The sequence below is a fragment of the Poecilia formosa genome, unplaced genomic scaffold (genome assembly GCF_000485575.1).
Source record: "Poecilia formosa unplaced genomic scaffold, Poecilia_formosa-5.1.2 Scaffold69, whole genome shotgun sequence".
Taxonomy (NCBI): Eukaryota; Metazoa; Chordata; class Actinopteri; order Cyprinodontiformes; family Poeciliidae; genus Poecilia; species Poecilia formosa.
The window spans coordinates 127517-148242 of record NW_006800008.1 but is presented as its reverse complement, the minus strand read 5'-3'; the positions used below and the strand labels follow the sequence as shown (position 1 = coordinate 148242).

Sequence of the window (20726 nt, the reverse complement as noted above, 5' to 3'; positions counted from 1 at the left end):
AGATAGGGTGTCTAGCATTTTACAATAGGGGGCCACGGCCACCCTTGACCCCCCATTTGGGGACGCCACTGGCAAACTAAAGATTCTGATAAAAAATATTACTGCTATGGATCAAATATTTGCTACAAGAATAACTTTGCCAAAACAAAAACATAAAAAAGTTTAGAAAAATTTAACAAGGTTCTCTGCAGGTTGTTAAAAAAGCTTATTTTTTTTTTTTTTTTACTATGTCTCCATTGAAGAAGACTCTGTATGACTCTGGAAAGGGCAGATAGGGTGTCTAGCATTTTACAATAGGGGGCCACGGCCACCCTTGACCCCCCATTTGGGGACGCCACTGGCAAACTAAAGATTTTGATAAAAAATATTACTGCTATGGATCAAATATTTGCTACAAGAATAACTTTACCAGAACAAAAACATAAAGTTTAGAAAAATTTAACAAGGTTCTCTGCAGGTTGTTAAAAATGCTTATTTTGTTGCATTTATGTTAAAATTAAAATAGCTCAAAGCTAACAACAAAGTGTAAAAGAACAAAGATGCGCTCAGTGATATCAGAGGCGTTATTAGCGGCTCAGGAGGAGATCAGATCAGAACCAGGAAACGTTGCGGTGTTAAGTCGTTACTCGGCCCTTTTCCAGGCTGCGTTTGTGCGGCTGCCGCTTTGATTAAAGGGATTTCAGAGCTTAGATTTCCCACAAACCCGAGCAGCATTATCAGCATTAAAGCAGCGACGCCTGGAGCCACGCTGGAGATCAGATCGGATAGGGGACAGCGGGATTAGACGCTCCCAGGCGCAGACCTGACGGCTCATGGCAGCTTACCGGCGACGTGATCCCAGAGTCGCCACGGAGATACCTCCATCTCCTTAACATCTGATCCCAGATCAGATCCCAGTCAGCAGGGGGGAGGGACAACTTAATGGAGAAGTTTGTCCAAAAACTGATTTCAACTTTCAGATTTTTGATGAGTCAGCAGAATTCCAGGTTCTTAAAGTTTAAATTCGCTGACATTTCCACACTCTGTTATTAAAAGGCAGGTGACCCCGTGACCTTTCACTGAGAAAAGGAGTCCCCGTGGACCTGCAGGGTAACGGAGGATGACAACCTGGACGGGACGCCGTCCCCCCGGTCTGGTCCTGATGTCCCAGAGATGCTTTGAGCTTGGTTTTCAGTTGCAAGTTTTAATTTATTTTAAACTAAAGCTAAAATATAAAAATTTCTCAACTGAGCTGATGTGCAGCATAAAAAGATGAAAAATCATGACCTTCGCTTTTTAGAAAAGTAACCGTTTGACATTTATAAAGTGGAATAATTCAGTTAAAATATTCCGTTGAGACAAATTAAAATTTCAGGCCCCATTTTGGCTTTTTTTTAGCTGAATTAATAAGAGATTTTTATTTGCTTCTCCTGCTGCTGCTCGCGTTTCGCTTGTAAAGCGAGTGAAAAACTCAGCCTGAGATCAACTTGAGCTCCGATCTGCCTGATCAATTTTTCAAAGGGGCTTTGAAGTGAGCCTTGATGAACACCGTCATCTACGAACCAGCAAACAGAAACACTCCCTTCTAAATTAAACATGTTCCTGCAGCTCTTTTGAAGTTTAGTTGTATCTAAAAGGAAAAATTATGCTTTTTTTTTTTAAATCACATAAAGCTCAAAGCTGAAAATCAGAGCTGGATGTCTGATTTGTGAAATGGTTTCCATAACAAAGACTAATCAAGACAAACACTCAGGGGTTTTCTTCTTGCTTTGTTACTTCTTCTCTATAATTGACCTCTTTCTGCTGATGTGTGTTTAGCTGGCAGAGAGACTCCATTGTTGGCTCCAGAAAAAGCCTTAATGAATGAATGAACACACGCGCGCGCGCGCACACACACACACACACACACACACACACACACACACACACACACACACACACACACCAAAAAGCTCATCACAACACAGAAAATGAGGGCTGAGAAGGAACCAGCTGCAGAAAGACAAAAACAATTTCTCCTCACACACAAACCAAAGAAATTCTCTCTTTTACATAAAATAAAAGAATCTAAATAAAAGAGTTTTGCATTGTTTTATAATTTAGAATATTCCATATATTATAGGAGAAATAACCAAGTTGTTTGATGCACGTATTTATTTTGTTACAAAAATATTTTTTTCCTATTATCTTACAAATTTTTTCTAAAGTATTAAAGTGTAGTTTAATCATACGTTTATCATATTTCATTTATAACTAATAAACGTTTTTTTACAAATAATTAGATTTTGAGTGATAAATTCTTTACTATATTTTTAAATATATTTTTTAGACTTCTGACTATTTACACAATCAAAACCAAATTATTTAAACTAAATCTATTTCAAATAAACACTATTTGAAATGTAGATTGAAGGTCAGTTTCAAATAAATTGACCAATTTTAGGAAGATTAAACATCTGTTAGCGTTTCACGGCTAAAGTAGCTTTAAAATCACCAAACTACAGAACAAAGTGACAAATGAGTGAAATCAGAGTGAATATAAGTAGCAGTGCTGAAATCCAGGACAGGAAAGGCGATGAAAACTTGGCTGCAGCCGTTAAGGAGATAAAGTAACGCCGTAATTAGTGGGTAAATTCGTTTAGCATCTTTTAATGGTTTCTGGGTAATTACACATTTATTAAACCCCATCAGGAGGATCAGCTGGTTCAGCATCTTTAGAGACAAACGTCCAGCTGGTTTTAAAACAATAAACTTGGTTTTAACTGCTGGAACAAACGTAGAATGGGGTCAGGAGGAGCCTCCGCTCCCCAAAGCGCCGCGCTGCGCTGCATATTTAATCAGGCTGACCTCTTTAGTTCAGAGGATGAATAAAAGATTAAAGACGAGCCAGAAAACTTTGCCTATCCAGCTGCCGGATCGTGGAGGCTGACGCTGCAGCGCAGACTGCTGCTGCTGCCTTCAGCTGAAAACGAGTTTTCATTCATCAAAGCGCAGAGCGAAAGAGCAACAGCTTCAACGACCTCACTTCCTGTTTGGGGAGGTCAGCACATTGAGGAAAACACGAGTCCAGGTTAAAGGTCAAGTTTGGTGCAGATCTGAGCTTTAACCTGCAGCTTCCTGCCTAAAAGTGGACGAGTCTAGTTCTTTTGTGCCAACCATCTTGGCCAGGTCTCTGTTCCAAGAGATTTATGTTAGTGACACTCAAATTAAAATTATTACCAAAAAAAATTTATTAAATCACAAAAAATATACATATACATCAAATATGATCCATCAGAATCATCAGCTCATGAAACTCTTCAAGAGTCTGGGTAAGAAAAGGAATCTGTTCAGTCAAGAATCTGTTCAGGTATAGGAATCAATTCAGATTTAGGAATCTGTTCAGACTTGGGAATCTGTTCAAAGTCAGGAATGATTTGAAGAAAATCCTGAAGGCAGAACTTTGTTTTGATTGAATGTTAAGAGTCTTGAATCCTTTCAGAACAAGAACCACTAGAGCTGTTCGTTCACTTTAAACGGACCAGAGTTGATTCTTTAGACAGTTCTGAACTGAACTGAACTCTGGTCTTTGAAAACGTCAGGAAGGATGTTGGGAAAGCAGAGGGATATATATTTAGCCACTTCACAGCCTTAAGTTTGTCCCTTTTGCTGCACCGTACTCTCTGAATACAAAGATAATCTGCAACGACCTTCATGACAACAATAGTGAAACCTCGGTGATCGCTGCAGCTCTCTGGTGGATTCCTCCACCCACAGTTTCCTTTAAACTCAATCTCCTCCAGACTCAACGATCTGCAGTTTTCACGTCTTATTTAACCAAAACCAGTGGCCTCTTCTTATCTGGGACGGTTTATTTCCCCTGCAGCTGCGACTCAATGAGCAGAAACTAAACCACCAAAACGTGTTGAGAACGTTTCACACATCATGTGGAATATTTACATTATATAACAGCCAGTCTGTGGCTCAGAAAAACATTCCTTACGCTGGATGGAGGAGGAGCAGGAAGAGAAAAAACAGGACTGTCAGTCTCAGATTCCCCGTTTCCAAACCCTCTGATGTCACGTTAAAAGCAGCGAATCGCGCGTTAGCTGTCAGGTGACACGAAACGGCTGCAGCTGAGAGGAAGTTCATTAAGGCTGAGGATAAGGATGAAGACAACGGAGACAGAAAATCAATGAATCCGGCTTTTCTGCTGCAGCGACCCAACGCTTCCCGGCGTTGACTCCACCTGAAGCCCTTCAGGAAATCCCCAAAGGTCACCGACAGGTCACAACGTTTCATGTCTACCAGCAATGAGGAGGAAATAGTTTGGAGAAGGTTGTAAACAGGAAGAAGAATCCACTGAAAAAAACGACAAAAATGAACCAAAGAAAAGAGACTGCAATAAACTGTCTGATTCGTCAGGAGACGGAAAATGATTTTACTTTGTTAAAGCAACATTTTGTCTCCAAATCCATGAAAACAGCTTAAAAATTTTTGTTTTTCTTCTTATTTAACTGCAGATTTGTTCTGAACATCGTTCTGATTTTATTCAATTGTTTTTCTTGCTTCCTCTTCAGAAGAAGAAATCACAAACGGGTGAAAATATTTTCAAAAAATGGCTTTTATTTCAATCATCTTCTCTGTGAGTTGGATGGTGGGGAGTCAAGGCCAGGTTACGAGAAACATTATTTAATTACGAGAATGTAGTCATGGTACTATCAGCAGAATGAAGACAATTTTACTGGAATAACATCTAAAAGTCAAAAGAAAAAAGGTTTTTTTCAAAGAAAAAAGCTTGGATAGAGTTACGACTGTTTCTGCTACTGATGAAACAGTCAGTAGCAGACTGACTAACACATCATGCTGATGTGTTAAATGATGAAGTATTTCTCTCAAGTATCGACGTATAACTTCACAAGATGCTCAACATTTCTCACTTTAATTTGGTATTTTTGTGTGTGTTAGGTTGCATAAAATTACCATAATTTAATTCTCCTAACATTACGTCTTTATTCTGGTAAATAAAAGTAAAAAATAAAAAAATCTTGGTCTGGCCCTAATACTTTGTCATAGAGTTGACCTGAATTTAACATCCAAATAAATAGAAGCTGTCAAACAAGATGGCCGCCCTGACATCACCATGGAAACCCAAAGAGAGCATTGGTGAAAAAAAACCCAGCCTTCATCTCAGCGATTCATTTTCACTAGTTCTTAGCCAACTCTTCCAGCTACAGTAAAGCTTATTCATGGTTCAGTATTTGTGGATTTTTCCAAATAATTATCAGAAATTTCATCTATTCACTGATTTTCTTTTTTTGTAAAACGCATGTAAAATATTTAAAATCTAAATAAATTTGGAAATGCTGCTTGATACGCTAATGGACGACATTTGGAAAGCAGCCAATCTAGAAGTGGCATTTATTTCCCATGGTGCTGATTGGCTGAATCCCCAAGAGCGACAAAAAGGAAACCACAGAGGTTTTTCCAGATAAGCATAGTAACGCATATTAAGGTATATTTCGGTGTTTGAACTATCAAGATAGTTCAAACACCGAACTAAAACAGTTAAACTGTTTTTGGAGCAGAGGTTACAAGTTTCAGCAGGTTTTAGCTACTAGCGGTAGGTTGTGGTCCCAAATTAGCTTGTTTTTTTTAAAGAATACATCTTAAATTTTGGATTTTTCATGAAACGAAGAGCATTACGAACAACCTCTAGCACTGTTTTTATGAGACTGTTACACAACAGAATGTCTTCATTCAGAGGCTCCTTCAGATTCATTGCAGGACTGACTGCTACTGGAGCTACAGCCATTAGCAGCTACAACTCTGTCAAGAACATTGGATATTAAGAGTTACAACAGTATTGATGTCCCTTTGGGGTTAATTTAATATTTCTGAATTGAATTTAATTAAGACAAAACAACTTTAAATATTCAAAAGTGGTTTCAAAATAAGAGCCTAGGAATTATGAAGCAGCAATTTGTACGACTTCAGGCTAAATGTACATCTACATCCTCCAGCTGTAGGTTGTAAATAATCAGATTAATGAATAAAACTGGAACTAATGAGCACCACAGAAGCGTGTGCAATAATAAATGTATATATTTCTGCCTACAGACATAGAGACCACATTTCCATCCATGAAAGTGAGAGGATTAACTTCAGGCCAGCGTGAAATTGAACGATGACATGGAGTTGCACTGAAGGAACCACAAAAAGAGGGCAGGAAAGAAAAAAACCCTCTAACAAAACAAAACATCCAAATTACGCAGCTACACAAACACAGGATAGCGCTGGCCTCCAGCGCACAGAGGCAATTTCTGAATTATTACAGCGATTTTCACGGCTTTTTGAGGAGGATAATCCAAGCTGCGCGGCTCGCCACCACATGACCGCCTGATTCCCCGAAGGAAGAAAAAGAAGAAGACGAGAAATCAACAGAGCCGCGGGACGATTTCACCTGCAAACCTCCAAAAACTAACGACAACAAGAAAAATGTCTGCATGCTTCGGCTTTTCTGATGGACGACCCGTCTTCACTCTGCTCACCAAACGGAGGCAGGAATCACCAGAAAACGGTCAAAAGTGTCTGCTTGTTTAGGCGTAGCTTTTATTTCCAAGGCTACAAACTTTTAATCTAAATAGTCCGCAACCAGCACTTTGTAAAACGTTATTAGGATTATTTAAGTAATTATTAAATTATGAAAACACTGAATTTCTTAAGGAACATTGGACTAGAACTGCATTGCTTCATCCTGTTATCTTTTTAGAACAAGTATTTTTCATAACGTTTTTTAATCAATTAGCAAATGTTACTATTTTCTATTAGTGTTCATTTAACACTAAAATATTAAATTTTTGCCAAAATTAAGGATTATTTTTATTTAATTTTTCTATTTTAAAAGTTTTATTTTCATTTTCTCTAAGTGCTAGTATTCTATCTTTGAGACTTTTTAAACTTATTTTTTTCGTTTTTGTATTTACAATTATTTATTTTATTTCTACATTTAATATTTTTATATTTATTTAATATATAATTATTTCATACTTATTCATTTACTTATATCTATTTTATTATTTATTTTTTATATTAATTTAATATGTATTTATTCTTTATTTCTTAAATATTTATTATAGGTTTATTTTTTTATATAACCCTTAACATTTAATCCTGGACTCTGTTACCTGCTGTTTGCATGAAGCCAGTCAACAGTGTGGAAAATGAACAGACCAACGGCTCAAACTGGTTTAAACTTCACCCAATCAAACTCACGATTATTAGATCAATATAAATTGGTGCCTTGCCCAACGGCACAATGACTTATGGAATGAGGAATCGACCATAAAACCTCTGGGTTGAAAGTTGCTCTAATAAGACACTTAACTGTTCAGCACAATGGATAACGATTTGAGGCTTTTATTGTGAAGGGTTTGAAGGAAGTTGTATTTCACTATTCAAAACCCAAAAGACTTTACATTTTATCTGACTGGATATTTTGTACTGATGATGATGGACCTGCAGTGAAAGTGAAGCTCATCCTGTTTCCATCACCCAGCCTCCATGTTTGCTCCGTTTTCACTTCCTGCTCCCTGCAAGGAGCCGGATTTTACAAACAAACTCCCGTTATTTCCCCGGGGAACGGCTGTGAGAGCAACAAATAAAGAAGCTGCTGCCACTGCTGAGCTGATGAAACTCAGAGTTTCTGCTGCTGTTTGCACAGATTCACTCTTCACTGATGAAGATGGAGAACTTCAACAGCTGCTGGGCAAACCTGACCTCCAGCTCCACAATATTTTGTAGTTCTTTTGTTAAAACAATAAACATTAGTAAAATCTTATTTTTTCTACTAGACTGTAAAACAAAAACTTACCAAGTATGTTTTCTCTATTTTCCAGTTTTAATATCTTAGTACACTTGAAATAAGATAAAACTAACTTACAAATAACTTTTCAGCAGACACAGGAGCCTGTTTTAAGTCAATAATTTCTAAAAATTGCAGATTATTTCACTTGTAAAATAGCATTTTTCCCATGTTATAAGTGAAAATAATCTGCCAGTGGAACTAGAACTTTTTCATCAATATTAAGGAATTACTGACTTAAAACAAGCTCCAATATCTACATGAAAACTTACTTTTAAGTTAGTTTTGTCTTATTTTAACTATGCTAAGATATTTGCACTAAAAACTAGACCAAAATTACTTAGTGAGATTTTGTGTTTTTGCAGTGCAGCATGCAAAGCCCCACAAACATAAATACTGCTCTTGAGAAACATATCGATTTAACATCAGCTTCTTTAGGAGATAAAAAAAAACTGTCAATTATATCACTAAATTGACTTCATTTAATCATATTTTTGATTTTACTGATGGAAAAAAAATGCAGAAAATAGTTAAAGTAACATTTCAGTCAGTTTTACATTTAACAATCTAAATTCATCGTGACAATAATTCAATATTCTTCATGACAAGAAGTTTTTTTGAGATCTACAAAACAAAGGTGAACCCATAACCAGGGATGAGCAATACAGGCTCAAAGTTTAGTCACAATACTTTATGGCTTTTATCCCGATTACGATAAAAGTGATGAAAACAACTTTCCAATGATAAAAAGGGCAGTATTATGTATTTTACAGGAACCTTTTGCAATAAACTGGCAACATCAACTAACTATGTTACCTTGAGTTGTTATAAAAATTTTGTTTATATTAAACGTGACTTCATAATTTAACGGCTTGAAATTGGGTCCCTGTCTCTTTAAGAAGCTTCTGCTCTTTCCGACACTCCCTCTGCTGGAAGTCGTCACAATGTTTCTCTGTGAAGCCGTTTACAATCTTTTTTTTGGAACACTGTGCTAAAAATGAGTTTGTAAGGCTCAGAAAAGTCCATTTTATTCGTCATCCATGGATTTCCCTATGATAACATTCATCTTTTTGTATGTTTGTTTAATTTAATAAAAATATGTTTGAGTTGTTTCTTGTTCAAAAATTTTACATTTTTGTTAAAAAATGCTTTTGATATCCTTATTTTTTGTTAGATTTTTTCACCTTTATGCTAAGGTTCTTATATTTTCTTTGTATTTTTGTTCAAATTTACATGATTTTAACTGCTTTCAAATATTAAGTTGAATTTTTTTTTGTTCAATCTGACCTTATTTTTATTTTATGTGTATAAATATTAAAACATATTGTAGGTTACATTTCCTAGTATATTTATCTAATCATCTACAGGATTTGCATTAATTTCTGAGGCCTGATATTTTGTGTTTTTCTCCTGTTTTCTTTTTTTTTTTTTGATAAACACACAACGTTAATTCTCTGCTTGATTTCAGACTTGATTTAGACTAAAATGTGTCACTTTCTCCTGAGGGGAAAGCGCCTCTTTCCTTCATCTCAAACTTAAAGAAGAAGTTAAAATAATGTAGAAAGAGCAAATAAGATGGCAGTCAGCCTCATGTTTTCGTTTTGAAGCCGATTCTGGGAAACTCTGAGTGCTACAGGTCAGAGTTTCCAGAGAAACCTTCACCTCTAAATCTGAGCAGCATTAAAGAAGAAGAGGAGGAGGAGGAAGGATCATCCCAGAGGAAGAGTCATTGCAGGGTTTCTTGCCATGTTGCTCTTAATTAAACCCCTCTCTCTCTCTCTTAGAGCTGATTAAAGCAGGTCTGCAAGAAATACAAACTAAAATACAGGATGGGGGAGCGGAGTGGCAGCAGAGTCAGGATCAGGGAGAAGAAAAGCAGGGCAGATATTTACTCCTCTGAGACGGAGCTGCTGCTGCTGCGTGGGCGTCCTCCAGATTCATCTCAGTGCTCAGACAACAAGAGATGAAACAGCAGCCAAAAAGCAGCTTCTCACAAACAAACAGGCCTCCAGTTTCATCCTGAAATGTTTCAACTGAATCCTGACAGAACAGCTGATAAACTCTGATGCCTCCTGTTGGCTCAGATTTAATTTAAGTCGATAAAACTGAAAAATGAAGATGTCTAGGTAACTTAAGAGGCTCAAAAGTGTGCAGCTTCAGATGAGCGATAGAAATCGTGAAGTCGGACCTATGCAGCGTTTACGGTTTAAAAATTAAGCAAAATTGTTCCAAACTTTGTGAGAATGAGAACATAGAGTCAACTTTAAGCTAGCGGCACCCATTCCTTTAGTATTTCCCCCAAAGGTGGCTGTATTTGAGTCAACTAGGGCTGCAACTAATGATTATTTTAGTAATTGATTAGTCGGATGATTAATTTGATAAAATGGCACATTCTGCAGGTTTTTCATTTAACCACTTTGGCTTAATTGACATATTAGAAATGCGCAAAAATACATATACACAAATGATTAAATTCCTTTTTTAAATAATGCAATACTGTAGGATTCCTTTAGTGAACAATTCCTCATTTGTAGCAAAGGATGTAACTAAAACAATACTTCTAACATCAACATGTGAAACACTCAGACCAGGTTTGAAAAGAAAATTACAGTTTAATCCTGAGAAGGTGTAGACTACAATGTGGTTTGGGTCTGGTTCCTGTAGTAAACTCATCACGGCCACAGAGAAACCCTGAAGGAGTCCAGATGGGCCAGAAAAGTGATCCTAATGAGAAGTCCACTAAAATCCCACTGTTTGCTTCATTAAAAGCCGCTCAGCAACCTTTTTTTCTGCTTTGCATAAGCACCAACCTCACCCAACAGGTCTTCTTCTACAACCTTTTTATTCCACTTTTCTGTCTCTAAAAAATGCTTATTGCGCTTAAATAAATCGCTCTAATCCAATTAGTGCAGCATAAACAGCGTTATGGGAAACAAGAGGTGGATAATCTGCAGAGAAACTGGGTTAAATGGGAGCTTCATGTGGCGCAGCAGCTCGTTTTCACACAGCGAGGTTTATTTTCAAACGACTAACTGGGAATGATTTAACTGGATTGTGTCTTCTACAGCGAGAGGTTACATGTGTCGATGCAAACGTGGATTAAGTGGAAAGCGAGCAGCTTCTCCAGCCGAGCGGAGCAGGAAGCAGCATCATGTATCATTAAAATGCTTCCTAAATAAGGTCAGGATCACTTTCCACCAACTCGCTGCTCCAGAGTAACCCCATTTCTCCTGCTTGGCAGTGTGTGACACTCAGCAGCTGGAAAACAGATGCAGCCAGCCAATCAGAGCGGCCACTTTCAGGGAGCGATTAAGAACTCAAACTTCTAAATATTCGTTTCTAGCAGGGTTTCTGCAGGTTTCACCAACTCAAATTTAAGACTTTTTAAGACCACTGAAAAAAACTTAAGAGCAGTAGCACGACAGAAATACACATAAAAATTGCATATTTATATTGCCTTATTAGGGCCAATGTAGATAGAAAAAAATAGGAGTAAATTCCATTTAAAAAAACTCAAATATTTAGATTAATCTCAGAGATATTCTAGAAAAAAGTGGAAATTTCTGAACTCAAACAGTTAAAAATGTGATTTTTGAAACTCAGAAAATTTCCAAAAGTTCAACATATTCAACCTTACGAGCTTAGAAAATTTTCTAGTTATTATTTTTTAGAAGATGTGTGAAGTTAATCTCACATTTGGATTTTTTTTTTCTGGCAAATTTTCGACTTTTTCAATTTCCTATTTTTTTTCTAAAAAAAATAAAAAAAATAAATAATAATAATAATCTCAAAATTAACGAGTTTTTTGGTAGAAACATACTCCTTTATTCTGTCTACAATGGTGCTAATACGTCGTCTTATTTTAAGTAGTAGTGCCAAGCTCGTTTTCCCTGAATTACTCGTAGCATAGCACGAGTTAGCAACAAAGGTGAGCCACTGGCGAACGTAGTCCGGCCAAATAGCGATAAATTTACACTTACCCTGTGATAGTTTGGCGTTTTTAAGATGAACTTTGGACTACCAAGTTGTTGAAATATGCGATAGAAATAAACTTGAAATGAAGCCAGCAAGGATATTAGCAGCTAATTAGCGGTAGCCTGAACCGCCTCACAGAAGGTAATGAAGATGTCTGCAGGTGACTCAAAATTTGCCTGACAGAAAAGTTTCACGTGAAAAATAAACTTCATAAATAGTCCTGCCACAACAAAAATCTAAGACTTGTGATCAACTTATTTGAGGCCAACTTTATTTTTAAAGAATGTAAAACATTTTAAGGTCTTAATTTTAGATACATTTTTAAGAAGACGCGGATAACCTGTCCTGCAACAGAAATATCCCAGCGGTCTGGAAGCAAACGACATTAGCGATGTCGTCTGCTCAGCCAACCGTCCAGAATCACAGCAGTTCTCATTAAAACATTTATTTTAAATTAAAATGCCTCCACATCATCATCCTCGCTCTCTAAACGGATATGCTCCGAAGCAAACTTAAAAAAAAACAGCCAAAAGTGACGATCACAGAGCCAGAGAGGAAGAAGCGGCCGTATCCATGGTTACGGATGCTGCCTGCATACGGCTTTCAAGTCAAGGGGCTGCGGGTTTGGTTTCAGAAACGGTTTGCTCCGGAAACACGCCGGACTGAAGCGAAACGTTCGCTCTCCTCAGGGAGAAATCCATCGGTTCACCACGGAGAGGAAAAGCCGGAGCAGAGGCTCTAAAAGCCCCCCATCTGCTGCCTGACAGGCCGGTGAGGCCCGCCGCCATGACGCAACGGATAGCAAACCAAGCAGAAACAGGAGGAATCGATTCGTCCAAGGCCAAATTTAAACCCGAGGAGAGTCAAATTCACGTCATTCCTCCTAATTTATTCCCAGTTTCTGATCACCCTTCGTTCCCATCTCCATCCATCCGTCGATAAACAGCAGAGCAGAAAACAGGAGGATTAACTTCCACCTCCAAACCTCAAACTGGGGCCATGAAACGACCTGCAGGTTTCCCCCCAAAACTGTGGACTTTAACATTCCCTCAGACAAGTTCAACCCGACACTAAAACCCGACTAGAGTCTGAAAATAACAAGAAATACAAACTGATTTTATCAACTCATTGTGTTGCTGCAGATCAGATTTTCACTGACTTTACTCAGGAAGTTGCAGCTTAAATGTTAAAATTAACATGAAAACCTCATAAGCGAATGTTTTAATTTTTTTCTCTCTCTCTCAAGCTGGAGGTTTACATACTGAGGGCTGAAGGTACAAATTTATTCTCTCCAGGTGAGAAGAGTAACATTTTAGTCAAGTAATACAAAGTATTTGGTAAAAAGGCAATTCAAATACTGAGTAACTGATCAAAACATCAATCATTTAATATTTAAGAATTACATCATCAGACAGAATAAAATATACAATTTTGTGGAAATTTGGGTATTTTAAAAACCAAAATGAAAATATATAATTTATAATTTTGTAAAAACAACAAAATCAGGAGAAATAAAAAAAATCAATCAGTTTCTTATATAAAACTTACAAAATTTTAACAAAAAAAACTGCAGGTGCATCTGGTGAATGGTTAAAACAAGTTTGTTCTTCATTGAGTGAAGTTATTCACAGTGTTCAGACATATTCTGACGTGTGTAATCTCTACACAAAATGAAAAAGTAAACAAACTAATAACACACTTTAGACTTTAAGTTTACTTTAAAATAGGATGAAAAGATGAAAGACAAAAGGCTCAGGATCAGATAACAAGGCCTCTGATTTTTTGCAGGAAGCAGGAGAAAAACTGAACATTTTATCAGAAAAATCAATGCAGATTACTCAAAAAAAACATGGTGGACCAGATTACTAGCTACAGAAAATGAGCTCAGAGGAGAATTTATTTTATGATTTATATAGTTAGCAACATTTAGCACCTGAGAATCAAATATTTACTATAAAATCAGATTAAAAGTTTCCCTACAGTTTGTTTTCCCCAAATATGATGGAAAATATTTGTAAAAAATTAGGAGAAATTCAGACGTATAACCAGAGGAAAAGTCACATCAATGGTCCAAATCTTCGTCTGGAACAAACACAGTTTACAGTTCAACTCCAAACCAGAGACTCATGGGAACTCTGGAGGAACCCAAAGGTCAACCAGAACAACCACATTTACAAAATCAAACGAGAAATGATTAAAGTACAGCAGAAGCTCGAAATACGAGTTTAATTTGTTCTGTGATCGAGATAAAACATCAATCTGTCCAAATATCAAACTAACTTTTTCCATTTAAAATAACTAAAATTATTTGAATCCGTTCCATCCCCAAACCACGCTGAATTATGAAAAATAAACATCTTTAAATTAATAGACATGTACACTTTGCTTATGCATAATGAAATGCAGAACAATATAAATAAAAGTTTTATAAAGTGTTTTTTTTTGTCTTGACTTGAGTCCTTGGTTGGACTTTTAATAGAAGACAATAGAATTAAACATTCATTCATTCATTCCTTACACACACACACACACACACACACACACACACACACACACAAAACTCTGAATTTCCGCAACTATAAACAAGAAAAATAAAGCCATAATAATGCAAGTTTTCTCTTGCACAGACAAATAAACAAATAAACTTTAATTTGGTGAAGAACATTTGAGACTGGAACTGAAAGATATTAGAAATATCCAAAGTAAAACCAAAATCAATAAATAAAAACAAATAAAAGAATGGATTAGAACGTCTCTGTAAACAAAATGATCAGAATGTAAATTTATCATGTGATTAATTGATGCAACACTCCTATCCTGTCACAATAATGCACTACTTTATGAATATAAATCACTTTAAATTTCTTGTTATGCAATAAAATGAGTTTAAGTCCAAGTGGTTTTAAATCCTTTTAATTAAAATGGGATAATGCAAATTAAAAAGTTGCAATAACATTTCTGCTGCCAGTCGATTTCCCCTCCTGCTGCTGCTGTGTCATTTTAAACAGACTGGCAGGTAGAGGTCATCTCTGGTGTGTTCAAGAGCAGTCAGGTTTTTTTTTTTAAATCTTTTTCAGGGTGGGGACACCTCAAACGGCATGCAAAGCGTCATAACAGGTTTAAAGATATTCAGCTGAACGTGACTGGAGTGAGAAAGTGGGATCGTTTCGTGGGGAAGAAAAGCAGCGCGTCATGAATTAGCAGGGAGAAAGTAAGAGATGAGTGTAGCGGTTAGAAATGTGGCGGCGCAGCCAGGCGGTGAATGCTGACTGGGCTTTCTGCCTCCCCTCCCCCTCCAGCCTCCATCCAAACCAAAAACAGCATCAAAGCAATCAAAATGGTAATGTTAAGCATGAATGGGGCCCATCCCCCTCCCCTCCTCTCCTCTTCCTCCTCCTGCATTAAACTCTGCAGAGTTTTTTTTACTCTCCATGTTGTAGAGAGGTGGGAGGGGGTGGGGGGTAGAAACCACCCCCATTTCTCTCTCAAAATGGAAGCTTCCACTACAAAACTGAAGAGAAAAAAAACAAAAACAAGGATAAAAAGATTCACCCTCCTACGCCTCATTGTTCTACAAAGATGGATTTCTTTTAAACACAAGTTTTAATCATAAACTAAAGCTTGAAAAGAAAATAATAAAACAAGCAAAGCATGACGGGAAAAGTGTTGGATGTTGTTGCTGTGGAAGTTGGGTCGGTGCAGCAGCAGAACCAGGAGGAGCTGACCGTGGTGCTGAACGCTCAGCATCCGCCCTGAGCTGCTTCGTCCCCGGCTGCACTGCGCGCCGAGCCGCCTTCAAAGTTACCGACCGACCGGAACCGCGAAGGAGCCGCAGCACCACAGCCATAAGAAATATTAACAAAGAAAAGAAAAGAAAAGAAAAGAAAAGTGAAAGCGTGATTAAGAGCGAATCAAACGGATCGCTGTTTGTCACGTGACCCAAGAAGCAATAATGCCAGCAGACAGAAGCGTAAAGTAACCAAAGCGAAGTGTTTAACTGCGTTTTAACACGAAACGGCTCCAGGCTGGGCTGGTTTCTGCTGCGGAGCTGAAAAAGTCTGAGTCAGGCCACATACTCTCTCCGGCTCTCCTGAAACATGTCGACCTGCTGAAGTTCGTGTCTGATTTGAAGCTTCCGACTGAAGCTGCTTCACCAAAGGAGCATTCCGTTGTTTTTAAACAGGGCTGGATTTCAGCAGCTCCACTTTAAAATTTAAAATACTTTGATGACTCAAAACTGGACTGGATCATTTCTAATGCATACGAAACTATGTTTGTATTTTTAAGTCACTTTAACCAGATTTGATGGGACAGTTTTGCAATTTATAGAATCTAGACGAGAATAGCATAAATTACTCTAAACAGATTTATAAAAACTATTGTATTTGTAAATTTTAATGCTTTTTTTGCCACCATAAAACGGGACTCATCTACTTTACAATACAACAAGTTGGATCTGATGTATTTCAAATGAAACATAAAATCTTCAAAACACATTTTAGAATAATTTCAACCTTTATCTTATTTGTAAATGGCCAAAAAACTTAGACTGGATTCCTGTGACATCTAAAGTAAAGTTTAAACTGAATGATGCTAAACCAACTGCAGCCTCAAAAATTCAGTTTGCGAAAACTTTTTATAAAAGAAAAAACTTTGTTTTATTTATGTCAGAAAATATCCCAAAGGAAAAATTATTAGTAAATATTGCTATATTAATCATAAACTATGCCTATTTTCTGTTGTGATGTTTTGAATTTAGCATCTGCAGGATTAAAACTCTGAAATATTACATTAATGTGAAAAATGCAAATTCATAACTCTTAGCTAACAATTACTGCACTCTGAACAGTCCTTTCTGATTTGAATATTGCATCTACTAGTATGCAGTGAAGCCCCATATAACCAAAGGCAGAAAATCGTTTTTACAAAGGCTTAAATAATTCAGAAAGAATATCATTGATATAAAAATATATAGAGCAGTTTCTGGACTAGTCAAAGTAATGGCATTTCTCTGGTATACACCAGGGGTGAGTGGAATGCATTTTGAAATTATCACAATATTTTACAATATTCACATTTGTTGCCACAATGACAAAAAACAAATTCTTTGTAGACTTTTAAGCGAACAATATGACTAATTGCATTTCACAGCTCCACAAAAACAAATACTGTTCTTAAAAAACAGAAAGTATTTTGAAATGGGCTTCTTCAGCACAACAGGGACATAAAACAGCATGATTTCCATCAGTAAGCTGCACAAAACAACTGAATTTAGTTATATTTTTTAATTCATTGATACTCTCCTGGAAGAAACAGTAAATGAAATGAAATTACTTGGAATTTATTATGATAAATCAAAATTCTTATAATTGCTACGATAAATGCCCATACTTGGTGGAATCAAATATTTAACATTCAGAAATAGACAATTAAAACTAATAAAAGTTGCATAAATCATAAACTTTGTTAGAAAGAATGTCTGACTAGTGTAAAATAACTCATTAAAGTTGATCCCCGACTAAATACGGGGTTTTTCTAGCAGGAGTTAGGCCAGTCCAAATATTTTAGTTTTACCAACTAGAGCAAGCTAAAGCTAGCTTAGATTCCTTAAAAACTGCAGAATTGCCCTTTACTGGACTACTTCCATCCGCACACCAACTTCAGCCGCGTTCGACCCACTCAAAATGGACGCTAAAATCTTTCAACATTGCACAAGTTTGAGAAGAAAAGATGGCCACTTTTCCATCCAGTGCGTAGCTACGGACACTTCAGAGCTGCAGTCCACCCCCCGGGGGGCTGTTTGAGGAAACTTCCCAACACTCAAGTCGATGTGAGACGAATAAAAAGGCAGGCTGCGTTATTTCTGGGAGAGAGTTGATGATGTTAACCGGAGCAGATTTATGCTGATAAAGTTTCTGCCTCACTCCGCCGACCAGCCAGCCATACCGGCTGGAAGCCCGGAAACAAACCGCTAACCTGTGGGTCCAGCTCCGTCCCAGTTTCAAAACAATTCGGCAGCAGAAAAAAAAATCACGGATTTCTGAAAGTGTGTGAAGTTTAAAACAGGGAGGTAACAAAGCGGGCTCAGTTTGTAGCAGCTCATAAATATTCAGGTCGCGTCCTGATCGCCACAGTCAGCCAGCATCCCTGCATCAACACTCCAAATTCTCCCAGAAAACAGCCTCCATCACCGGACAAAGTAGTGCAGAAAAGTAGCTTTAATTGTTGGTCTTGGAAGTGACAGACATTCCCATTCCCAGCGACATGTCGCATAGTTTTCCTTCCCCCTCGGAGTGTTTGATCTCTCACTCTCCCAAACAGCGATAAATAGGGACAGAAACAACACCATGTTTCACTTACCTGATGACACTGGAGCTCCACTTTCAGCGCCTCTTGTAGGCCTTGTAGTTCCATGTTCCCACCAGGAAAACACTTTTCTCCTACTTTGGACGCGGCCGAGACCAAGTTTAAGTGAATTAAAGATTTTTTTTAAAGCGACAATAACAATTGAAAGAAGAACTACTCCAGGCTGCAGAGCAAGTTCTCGCTTCTTTTTACACAGGCTGGGACTCATCACCCACTTTCCGCCCGTCTCCAAAAGTGCTCCAAACCCCACGGAACGGGCCCGAGCCCGGCACGGCTGCTCTCCGGGGCACAGTCGAACTTGGACGGGTCCAAAGCGGTACCGGTTCGCCGTTCCTTTCGGTAATTTCGACTTAAAAAACGGGGACTATATTTTGTCCGAGTCCGCGCCTTGATTTCACTTTGCCTGAGGAAAAGTTGCGCTTCGGCTGTCAATGGTAATTCTGAAGTTCCCGGATGGAGCAGACCCCCACTGACTGGGCATGCGCACTAAACACATGGAGCAAAGTAAAGGAATCACAGCCAGGAGTGATTTCTGAGCTACAAAGTGTTTTTGTTGCACCTGTAGAGACAAAATAACTTCGCTGCATACATATTTACATGTCTATTTATTATTTCAGTAGTATTGATGAACATTTATTGTTATAAATTTGTTGTTTTTCTATCTTATTTTATCTATTATTCAACTCTACAATGTGTATTTTCTCTATATAACAAATTCAGAATGAAATATGGCTATGAATGCCATATTTACTGCCACGTTAATGCACAAAACACCCATAGCTTCTCATTTAGGTGTCTAAACTGATCCACTTATCCAAATAATATTTTTATTTAACTTTACCTAACACCCCAAAAAATGTTTCAAGCAGAATCTCTATCTGAAATTGTAAAAAATAAAACTTAGATTATTAAAATCATCCATTTTTAATTTCAGTTTTTCATTCATAAAGTTTAGTTTGACTGCGATTAAAAAAGTATCAAAATGATTTACACATAAGAAGCAAGAAGGTGAGCAGAGACACATCTGTACTTTAACCAGCATTAATATTATGCAGGTTGGACTGTTCAGCCATTACACTTTGGTTCCCATTAAAGACTGCATCCATTTTTTCTGCTCCCTGAACAGTTATATCCCAACCACTTTTACATTTCTCTGCTTGACTCATAAAAAGTTCAGTTTCCTGCAGCTCAATAATTCAAATTTAACTGTGGATTATTTTCCTCAGCTTGTAGAAGCCAGTAGTTCTGCCTGGGCTTTTAACAGGTGGATGAAAATTACATGGAGTCATGCAATATAAAGAGAAACAGAGTCTTTCTAGTTAGACTGTTGTATTCTGCTCCCTCCTCATGAAAACTCCTGTCACAGTTCACTGGAATATATTCAGCTAATAAACTTCATTATCTTTGAACTACAGTTCACATTACTGTGTTGGACTAATGCAAAAATAGTTTTTTGTTTTCTTGAACATATGCTTGATTTTTATTCATCAGCATTTTATTTTCAATTTAAACAACTCCACTTATTGATAGGTCTTTTCAAAACCAGCCATAATTCTGATTTAGTTTGACCAAAGCATCTCCACTGCAAGGTTTTTACACCAAGAGATGAATATTTTTACCCTCTTTACTTTGCAACACAACTCAAGCTCAATCAGAATGAGTGGAAAGTAACTGAACACATTATTTTTTGCCACAGATTCTCTGGTGGATTTGAGTACGGCTTTGACTAGTCCATTTAAACACTTCAACTTAAACTATTCAACTGTCACGCTGGCTGACAGTTTAGGTTTTCTGTCCTGTTTTCAGGTAAACAGAGAACATATATTCTCCCAGGATTGTAGCATGATTTGTAGCAAACTAAACATATTTTTGTTTTTTCCTTCTAGTCTACACAAAAAAGGAAAATATGTCAAGTACTGCAGCTCCAACCCCAACTGAGCTGTATGTGTCTGCAGCACCTCCAGATTTACCATCAGCCTCTTATATGTCTCTCATTAATGCTCTTCTTGCCCAACCTGTCACTTTTGTGTCATAATTTTGCCATTTCTGAATAGTGGATCACTCTCTGTTAGATGTTCAAACCTTGGGATATTGTTTTACAACCTAATCCTGCGTTAAAAATCTCTAGAACTTTTTCTTTGACACAGACGGTGATTATTGATAATTGGGTTCTACAGTTAATTGGTTGCACTGGAATTTATTTTGGAAAATAAAATTAATGTAAATGTATAAAGTTCAATTAAGACAATGTGTAATTTTAATTTAAATAATGTTTACACACAACTTTGTTTGGTCTATCCCATAAAATCCCAGTAAAATACTTTAACTAATAAAGGTTTGATTCGGTTTGCTGTGCTTTAGTAAACTGCAGGTTTAATTTTGCTTTATTTTTGACTTTTAAGCAGTTCTGTCGTTTCTTCACACTCCAAAATGGATCATTACCACAGTGTAACAGCAGGTTTAAAAATGGCAGCATGAACATTCACAGTTACAACTTCCTGAGAGAGAGCGAGGAAGTACAAATAAAAGACAAAACATGTAGATTTGTCTTTTAAAAGACTCT

General features: G+C 37.2%; 1 protein-coding gene across 1 annotated transcript in view; it reads right to left on the bottom strand.

Moving 5' to 3' along the window:
* The window catches only part of phf21b (PHD finger protein 21B), a 59280-nt gene extending 40525 nt beyond the window's left edge, over positions 1-18755 (bottom strand). Inside the window, exon 1 of the mRNA XM_007555198.2 lies at positions 18158-18755. Within this exon, the coding sequence (XP_007555260.1) occupies positions 18158-18211 (54 nt within the window). The 5' untranslated portion in view covers positions 18212-18755. The remainder of the gene's footprint in view (positions 1-18157) is intronic.
* Positions 18756-20726: the final 1971 nt, after the last annotated feature.